At 49.7% G+C, this 9,686-nt stretch overlaps 1 protein-coding gene across 3 annotated transcripts; it reads left to right on the top strand.

The window, feature by feature from the left end:
* Positions 1–7,535: 7,535 nt before the first annotated feature.
* On the top strand, positions 7,536–9,517 carry KLHDC9 (kelch domain containing 9). 3 transcript variants are annotated; one of them, XM_019025515.2, is made up of 5 exons: positions 7,574–7,656; positions 7,841–8,237; positions 8,521–8,680; positions 8,773–8,971; positions 9,234–9,517. In XM_019025515.2, the coding sequence occupies exons 4-5, from the start codon at positions 8,800–8,802 to the stop codon at positions 9,395–9,397; spliced, it is 336 nt and encodes a 111-aa protein (XP_018881060.1). In that variant the 5' UTR covers positions 7,574–7,656; positions 7,841–8,237; positions 8,521–8,680; positions 8,773–8,799; the 3' UTR covers positions 9,398–9,517. The 3 variants fall into 3 exon arrangements, with proteins under 3 accessions (XP_004027794.1, XP_018881060.1, XP_004027795.1); XM_004027745.3 differs by having other exon boundaries at positions 7,536–8,237; XM_004027746.5 differs by lacking the exon at positions 7,574–7,656 and having other exon boundaries at positions 7,663–8,237; positions 8,754–8,971; positions 9,234–9,372.
* The last annotated feature ends 169 nt before the right edge of the window (positions 9,518–9,686 follow it).

Below are 9,686 nucleotides of genomic sequence, written 5' to 3'. Positions count from 1 at the left end.
CAGCCTTTGCTAGTCCTTTTATTATAGCTTATGTGCTCATAATTTGTGCACATCTTATCTCCTTAACTAAATTGTAAGCTTCAAGTCAAAAAAACATCGATTGAGGCCTGCTGTGTGCCAGGGATTCAGTAAATGTATTAAATTGTGGGACAGGGCAAGAGTTGTAGCCTGTGAACTCCTTGAAAGTTGGGCTTGTTTTATAATCTTGTCTCAGTCTTCCCTGCTAGGACAGGCCACAGCATTTCACGGGAACTGACTACATTTTGGTGAAGGCATGAATTTCTGAATAAATGAGTTGTCCGGATGAAAAGGGTGGTGAAGTCGGATCAGTAAAGCAGAGATCCCAACTGGCCGTGAGTTGCTATCCTGAACTGGGGTTGTGACCTGGACTTTACTCCTGTAGCTGGACTATGACCCCAACTCTGGCTCTAGATGCCAACTGTCAGCAATGATCACGGCAGTGACCTCTTCTTCAGGGGCTATTTCCTGCAGGTCAGAGGCCCTTAAAGGCCAGGCCGGATGCCAGAATTCCCCAGTTTCTCTCCACCTCCAACCCCTTCCCTTTTTCAGGTCCCCACCTGTGCCAGGGGAACAGCCCCGCCCAGATGCTGCTTTGAGATCCTCTGTGGCAGGGGTGGAGTAGGGCCAGCGGGAATGGGAGGGGGAGCATCCTGTGTTATAATTATAATTATCACACCTTGGATCCTATCGCATGCTTTTGGAGGAGATGCTTTCCTTCCCACGGATTCACACCTCCAGGTACAGGAAGCCACAGGAGAAACTGAGGCACAGGAGTGGAAAAGCAGTTAGTTCACAAGATGGATGTCCAATCTCCTTCAGCCTATCCATTCACAGTATACCCCTGTGAAAGTGCTACCAGTCAGGATGTCTCTGAACCCCTGGTTGGGCCCCTTAATCACTCACCCTGAACTCTAGCCATACGGAGCATGGAAGGGAGGCAGAACTGTCCAGAGGTGGAGTTAGGGTATGGCTATACTCATTTTTTCATGGGTATGATGCAGCCTTGAAGTAGGCTAAGGGCACCACAGGGCCTGAGAGGGAGCACTAGAGTCCAGCAGCCCACTCCAGGCCTTTGACGGAGTTAGGGATCTCTCTTCTCATTTCACAAATACGTATCTCAAGTCCCTCTGTCCCCTCCTTCCCCTCAGCCATGTATGTCTCACAAGGGCCGTGCTCTTGGAGAATATGCCCTCAAACTTAGGCCTTTCCTACCCTCTCCTAGGATGAAGCCTGGAGAAGGCATATTCTAGGATTGAGGCTGGAAGGAAATATTGGATGAGGAAGATTTTCAAGACCAATGCCTGGTATCCTGGCTTGGTTCTCCCTTCCGTATTGAATTCCCATTCCCCACATGCCTCACTCCTACCCTCCTCCTACCCACATTGTGGTCCCTAAGAATGAGAACAATTCAAGCCATGATAGTGTCTTTATCATGTGTGTTTGTCTGAGTGACATTGCTGCATGCGCGCCTGCACCCATGCATTCCTTCAACAGACATTAAGTGAGTGCCACTATGTGTCAGGCTCAAGGGAGGAGACCGAGACACATAACACATAGTCCCTGCCCTCAAGGAGCCCTCAATCAGGAGAGGCAGACACAGAAACAACTGTAACATGCTATATCCCACCATCATGTGTTCCCTACGTATCTCTGTACACATACATGCTATGCACATATGTGGGACTGTCTCTGTGTGCACAGCAGCGGATGTTCTTCATGATCTGCATGCATCCAAGCATCCGCTTATACCTGTCTCTGTCCCCATGACAGGCTGCACGCCTCAGCCAAACCGGTTGGAGTGGGTTGTGCTGAAATTTTTGTTTGTGTCAATGGGACTTGAGGTGAGTCAGAGAGGGACAAGGATGGGTGGGGTGGTGTGGGGGAGAAGAAGAGTGAGAGTGAGGGTCAGATTGAGTGGGGGAGGGAAGGAGTGGGCCCAGGTTGGAAGGGGTGGGAGTGAGAGTGGGGTGCAGGAGGATGAGTTGGGGGTAGGAGTAGATGAGAGAGCTCCTTGGTGAGTAATATCCTGTCTGTCTGCAGTGAAGTCCCAGGTCAGAGAAGAGTCAGAGGCTGGGGGAGAGTCCCTTGTGCTAAGGGAGAGAGGAGGGTGAAAAATAAATCAGAGTGGAACTAGTTGGAAGCATGAGTGTGGATAAAATATTTGTGATCCATTTCTGTACAGCTTTGTCTCTGTGATAAGTTATTCCTGATCTGCTCATTGCAAACTTTCTGCAGTTTGTACAGAAAGATGTTGGGGAGCTGATGACGTGGTGAAAGATTACCAATATGGGCCTTGATCTCACCCCCTAGGACCAAGGCTTCAAAGTCACTCCTCCTGCTCCTCCCTAGGATCACCCCTGCTCCATCCCTGGAGGTATGGGCATACCCCCATACAGAACACAGGGGCTCCAGCAGCTTTTCTTCCCCTAGAAAACACCTTTACTCCCCTCCAGATGGAACTTCACTATGCTCAATATTAGGATGGTGGCCTCCTGTTTTCTAGAAAATTACATCAAAACATTGCCATGTGCTATGTTGTTCTTTGCCTATCCTGCAGGCCCACCGATTCCCCAATACCCAGCCCCCAGCCCCATCCTTTAATGATAACCACATTTCTTGGTTGCCTAACAACCCTTGGAGATCAGGGGGCTGAATTTGCTTGTTCCTCGAGGGCCCTAAAGCTGGAGTGTGCTATCCAGGGGAGGAGGCAGCTAAATGCAAGGCATGTTCAGGTCCTGTTTCTCGGTAGGTCCAGTTGTGTGCAGAGCCCCATCCTCCTTGCTCTCACCCCATGAACTTCCCAAGTTTCCATGAACACACTACCATGAAATCCAGGACCACAGTATGGGTTAAGGGACAAATGTCTTTATTTTGACACTAAGACCCCACTGTGGGGAAATTCTACTCCCTGAAAAGGCCCTATGTATTGAAGCTCACTCAGGTCTTCATCAAAAATTGAGACCTTATGACTGTGCCCGGGGACCCCAAACTGGTGCTATAGTTCTAGAAAGCAGCCAAAGGGAAGAAGTCTGGCCACTTCTGGAAAGTTCTAAAGCTCCTTGCAGGAAAGTCAGATGGCTGGCTCTGGTCAGCAGGAAAAAAAGGGCAGTAACCCAGAGAGAAAAACACAAAAGTCGAAACAGTGAGAGACAGATCTCAAGGCACAGTGAGAAAAATGGAAACTTAGAGACAGAAAAATATACAAATGCTCCTTGACTTTTATGATGGGGTTATGTCCTGATAAGCCCATTGCAAACTGAACATATAAGTTGAAAATGCATTTAATATACCAGTCGCTAGTCCTAGAAAATATCAAAATTCAAAATTCAAGTATGGGTCCTACCTAACACGCTATCATTTTTGCATCACTGTAGTTTAAAAATTATAAGTTGGGTCGGGCATGGTGGCTCACACCTGTAATCCCAGCACTTTGGGAGGCTGAGGCGGGCGGATCATGAGGTCAAGAGATCGAGACCATCCTGGCCAACATGGTGAAACCCCGTCTCTACTAAAAACTCAAAAAATTAGCTGGGCTTGGTGGTGCGTGCCTATAGTCCCAACTACTCAGGAGGCTGAGGCAGGAGAATCGCTTGAACCCAGGAGGCGGAGGTTGCGGTAAGCCAAGATTGTGCCACTGCACTCCAGCCTGGTGACAGAGCAGGACTCCGTCTCAAAAAAAAAAAAAAAAAGAAAAAGAAAAAGAAAAATTGCAGGTTGAACCATCGTAAGTCAGGGATTGTATTGGAGACACACACACACACACACACACACACACACACACACACAAACACATGAGTTATTGAAGGGGGAGAATTCAAAGAGACAAAGTGGCTGAAGTGGCCAAGACAAAATCTGAAACAGAGACAGAAGGACCCGAAGAGAAATTTCTGGATGCCATGATTACTCAAGTCCTTCCGTCTTCTGCCCTCAATTCCCACCGCTCAGCAATGACCCAATGATACTCTCCTACTCAACATTGCCTACTCCCTCAACAACATAAGCTTCTCCCCATCCTTATTCCACCTCTCCATCATTCTCTAACTTGGCTGATTACCACTCCCCTCCACCCTAAAGCCTGCTTACAATTTCACCTTTCTCTCAATCTCCTTCTAGCTCACATTCAGTCAAAGGAGCTCTCAAGATCTGACCTCATGCAGTCTCTTTGCCTGGTCATTTCTCTGTCCTTTTGTCCCTGTCTTTATTCTGGCTGAGCTGAGAGCAGAGTCAGAATTGGGGCCAGGATGGCATAGGGCCAGGAAGTCAAGCAGCTAGAATGAGCTGTGTGGGAAATAGAGAAGGGTCAGGGTACAGCAGAAGAAGAGTCAAAGAAAGGGCCTGAAGGATGGGGACAGCCTGGGAGACATGGGCAGAGGGAACTGTGGGAGTCTTGAGTGCGACTAAGACCGTTTGGTGCAACTGTTGGTCTTTCTTTCTTTCTTTCTTTCCATCTTTCTTTCCTTCCTTCCTTCTTTCTTTCTTCTTTCTTTCTTTCCTTCCTTCCTTCTGTCTTTCTGTCTTTATCTTTCTCTCTCTTTTCTTTCTCTCTCTCTTTTCTTTCTTGCTCTCTTTTCTTTCTTGCTCTCTTTTCTTTCTTTCTCTCTCTCTCTTTCTTTCTCAGTCACCCAGGCTGGAGTGCAATGGCACAATTGCGGCTCACTGCAACCTCAGCCTCCCAGGTTCAAGCGATTCTCTTGCCTCAGCCTCCAGAGTAGTTGGGACTACAGGCATGCACCACCACGGCTGGTGAATTTTTCATTTTTTATTTTTAGTAGAGATGGGGTTTCACCATGTTGGCCAGGCTGGTCTTGAACTCCTGGCCTCAAGTGATCCACCCACCTTGGCTTCCCAAAGTGTTGGGATTATAGGCGTGAGCCGCCACACCCAGCCCAATTGTTGGTTTTCTGTATGTACTGAATAATGCTAAGAACCAGAGATGGTTCCAGGGTCAGAAAATGGGGTTAAGGAAGGGAGAAGATAGAGTAAGAGCTTTGTGAAAGTTTGAGGCAAGGGAGCGTAGATTTGGGGCTAGGACAGACATCTAAGGCTAGGTAGGAAGCTGGGTGCTTGCTTGCTAGAGATCATATAGACTCTTGGCCAACTGAGACAAAGCCAACGTCAGGGGATCACATCAGGATTATGAGACTTTCGGGATATCCAGTCCCTGCTCTCATTTCTGGACAGAGGTTGTCCCTGGATATTATTAGCAGGTGAAAGCAGGTTCACAGCCCTGGCTGCCCTTTTCCCTGTCTCTCACAATTTTCTCTCAGTTCCCCCTTTCACTTATCTTAATGCCCTTTCAGTTTGTGTATCATTGACAAGGTCATTATAGACCACTGCAGATGCTGTCCTGCGGTGTGAAGCATGTGTCATACAAGTCCAGGTTGGCTGGTTTGCTTTCTTCCTCTCTATGTTTCTCTCTTTCTGGCTTCTTTTCTCCCTCCTCCAAAATATGGATTTGGTTCAAACTAACCTAAGAAGGTAGGAGTCCTAGGCAGTTCCTCTCCCAGGGTCTTGGGATGGCAAAGCAATGGACAGATGCTTCCAGCTATTAGGAGGAACTGGAAGCATCTAGGTACAGAACTGGAGAGGGTACAGCCAAGGAGTATGTGAGGTTCAAGCTCTATATCTAACTAAGATGCCTACTGCTAAGGACTCAGAGTCAGAGAGGAAGCTGGGAGAGAGGAGCTGGAAAGGCCCGTGGGGTGGGGAGTTCCCATTTCTATCCAGGAAAGGCAGAAAGTAAGTCTAACAGAACAGCCAAGACTTAGGCAAAAGCAAGAGCCTAAAATGGACATATAGGCCAATAAGGTTTAAGCAAAATTGCCCCACCCCTGAGGCAAGCCCTTGCCTAATCCTAGGAGTATGACAGATCTGAATCCAGCTGTTGGGAGGTTAGCCAGTGAGAAAGAAGCCTGAAGGAAAAGACTGACTTTTAAATTTCAGCCAAGGACAGTAAAAGTTAGTGATTTTTTAGAGATTCTTACCATGATTTTGGAAAACTGAGAAAATACTGCCTGTCATACTCATGGAAAGCTATAGTTGGGAGGGCAGAGACTTTCAAAGCTATTGTTGAATCTTGGCTTTAAGGTACAGGTGGGGAACAGGTCCTGGTAATTTTCCAATCTCTATAACTGTGCCTTTCCTGCCCATGCCATCCCCATGCTGTTCTCTGAGGACCAAGAGTTGGGAAGAGGAGGGAAAAGCCCTGCTGTGCTATCAGACCCTGCATTACATGCCCATCCTCACTGCAGCCCTGGCCACTGTCTCCTTTCTTCCTTTCTTTATTTCTTTTCTTTTTTTCTTTCTTTCTTTCGACAGGGTCTCACTATGTTACCCAGGCTGGTCTTGAACTCCTGAACTCCTGGCCTCAAGTGATTCTCCTGCCTGGCCACTTTCTATGGTCGCAGTATCTCAGGTATGATGGGGAGCAAGGTGATGTGTAGAAACCAAAGGCCACAAGTAGCAGTCATCATTCCCACTTACAGCCCAGTCCCAGAGGACACAGATCCTGTTTTTGCCCCACCCCAGCTGTGTTGGGAGGAAAATTCTGTCTGTATTTCCTCCTTCAGCTGAAACCAGAAAGCTTGCATCTGGGCCTCTTCAGTTATCACTTGGTCCTGGGGGACAGAGTTAATATCTGGAAACTGGCTTAAATAAAAGATATCAGGGAAGGGTAGGAGTCTGTTTTTCTCATTTTCTCACTCTTCCCCCACTTCACCCTTCTAAGGCTGCGTGGGTTCTCTTTCTCTCTCTCTGTGTGTGTGTGTGTGTGTGTGTGTGTGTGTGTGTGTGTGTGTGTTCTCTCTCTCTTTCTCTGTGTGTGTGTGTGGGTTCTCTCTCTCTCTCTCTCTCTCTCTCTCTCTCTCTCTCTCTCTCTCTCTCTCTCTGTGTGTGTGTGTGTGTGTGTGTGTGTGTGTGTGTGTGTGTGTGTCACCTGAGAGACTGGGTTCTGCTACCCTCTAGTGGCCAGAGCTGAAAGGACTCTCCCACCCAATCAATCGGGACCTTCAAGCCTTTGGGAATAAATGAACAGCCTATTTGATGAATGACAAAACTGAGAAGGCCTAGAGAGAAACAATGCCTTTGAGGGTCAGGGGCATAGTTGGGACTAGAACCCAGGTCTCCTGTCTCTCGGGCCAGTGCTCAGTCCACTTTCACTTCCCCACCCTCTGACTTTTGCTTCTCCTTCCTTGCTCATCCCTGGGGTGGTTAGCCCGAACAAGAAACCCTGAAGCCAAATGATCCCTCCCGGCCCTAGTGGAGCAGCACCTGCACCTCAAATGTCAAAATCGCAAATCAGTTCACAGCGGAGATCACAGGGGTTTATTCTGAGGACCCGACTGTCCTCCGACTTTCTGAGGTTAACAATCTTGCAGGATTTTTATTGACCTGATACAGCTCCCGTAGCCTTGGTGGCACCACCATACGGTTCCCGATAGCCACCCAGGTGTCCTGTCTCCACGGTAACTGCTGCTTTGCGACCTTCGGTTTGCAGCGGTAGCGCTGCAGCCGCTGCAGTGGTTGCTGGGCGACCACGGAGAGAAAGCCGGGACTTGAGGTGGGAACCCCGGCTGGCGTCCGGTAGGGGGAGGTTCCCGGGGAAGCCCGCGGAAGGCGAGGTGCCCGGCCCGCCATGTAGGGACTCGTTCCAAGCCGCAGACCCCACCGCCCTCCCTCTCCCCGGGGCCCATGGCGGTGGCCGTGCCCCCGGGTCGGGCCGCAGGCTCAGGCTGGGCCTGGAGGCCAGTGGCGCGGGACGCGCTTTTGGCTAGGGCTTTCCATTCATGCACCGAACTGCGGGGACGGTTCTATCTCGTAGGTGGTCTCCTAGCAGGAGGAGCGAGAGAGCCCAGCAGCGATACGGTGGTTTTCGACCCAGCTAGGGGCCAGGCCGTACGATTGGGAGCCCGGGGCAGCCCCCCGCGCAGTCACCACGACGCGGCACCCGTGGACGGGCGTTGGCTCTGCGTGGTGGGCGGCTGGGACGGGTCTCGCCGCTTGGCCACAGTGACCGCACTGGACACAGAGCGCGGTGTGTGGGAGGCGTGGACAGGGACCCCTGGTGACTGCCCCCCCGCCGGCCTCAGTAGTCACACCTGCACCCGCATCTCTGACCGAGAGCTGCAGGTGGCTGGCCGGGAGGGCGGTATCCACACTCAGCGACGCTATGGAAGCATCTACACATTAAGGCTGGACCCCAGCGCCCGCACCTATTGGTATGGCACCCCCTGCCCAAAACCTTTCACTCTCATCTACACTCTCGAAAAACAAAAGCCTAAGCAGATTTCTCAGGCAATTTATCCACGTCCTCACTCTAGCACCCTCCTTCCAGGGGAACCTACCATGTTTAAGCTAGCTGAGCTCTCTACAGTATTACCCTGCCTCTTATCCCACCTACCGCACTGCCCTATGCCTCTTCTCCATCCATCCTTGGCAAGGGCGGTGGCACTTACATTTTCCAGAAAACCCACTCAGCCCTGAATTTCTGCATGTCCACAGCTACAAGCAAGAAGGCTGCCACACAGCCTCACGCTCAGGTCACTGTGCGGCCCTGCTCCAAACTCCTGGACCCCATCCAGGTCATCAGCTATTGCTCTTTGGAGGTTGCAACTTAGCTGAACCAGAAGTAGCTGGGCATTGGAGTCATGGGAAAATTAAGGTATTAGCTCCTCACACATCTTGTTTAGGATGGGAAGAGGCTAAAATTGTGATGCCCAGGTCTCTTCGGACAGTCCTTTCTTTCTCCCCAAGGAGGAACCACCTGTTGCTCCTCATTTGATGGAACAGCTTGCAAGGCTTGTGAGCAGTGGGCAGGGGTCCCAGAAGGGGCCCCATGGACTACGGCATCACTCATGTTCTGTGGTCGGGCCCTTTGCTGTGCTGTATGGTGGAGAAACTCTGACCAGAGCTAGAGACACCATCTGCAATGATCTCTACATCTATGATACCCGTGAGAGCCAGACTAATGGCTGAAGGGGGGGAAGGTGGGAAGATGGGGGAACCTGAAGACTACAGAAAGGATGGAGTGATGGGGTAGGGAGGAGGAAAAATTAGTTGACAGGAGTTAAAGGAGTACATAGAATATTAAGCATTTGAAGAGGCCTACAAATCAAGTGAGCAGAAAAACAATGGGCAAGCCCTTGGTCGTGTTGAATTCTGTGAATGACAAAGTGCTACTGCCTCAATAACCACCCTCTGCCTGTATCCAACAGGCACATCTCCTCCTCTGTGGTTCCACTTCCCCTGTGCAGATCGCGGGATGAAACGCGTGGGCCATCGCACCTGCCTTTGGAATGATCAGCTTTACCTGGTTGGGGGTTTTGGTGAGGATGGCAGGACAGCCAGTCCACAGGTTTGCATCCTGGACTTTATCTAAATAGTGCCAAGACACATCACTAAACCTCGTTTTGTTTTGCTTTGTTGCAAACCTATAGTGTTATCACCAGAGCTATCTGCTTCACTTCAAATGCTTATTAAATTTCAATCTGAGACTCAAGATTTGTCTCTGAAATTTTTGGGGGGAGGAGGAAGGGCAGTAAATAAGTGGACATACCTTTATTTGAAAGGAAAGGATAAAATAAATATGGGTCCTACTCTCATATTATGAGTCATTAACCTGATGGAAACAAAAACCACACATCATATGCTGTTCCGTGTCTCAAAAC

This window comes from Gorilla gorilla, chromosome 1, assembly GCF_029281585.2.
Source record: "Gorilla gorilla gorilla isolate KB3781 chromosome 1, NHGRI_mGorGor1-v2.1_pri, whole genome shotgun sequence".
NCBI lineage: Eukaryota > Metazoa > Chordata > Mammalia > Primates > Hominidae > Gorilla > Gorilla gorilla.
Note: the sequence above shows the minus strand (reverse complement) of the source record. Positions and strands in the feature narration are given on the sequence as shown.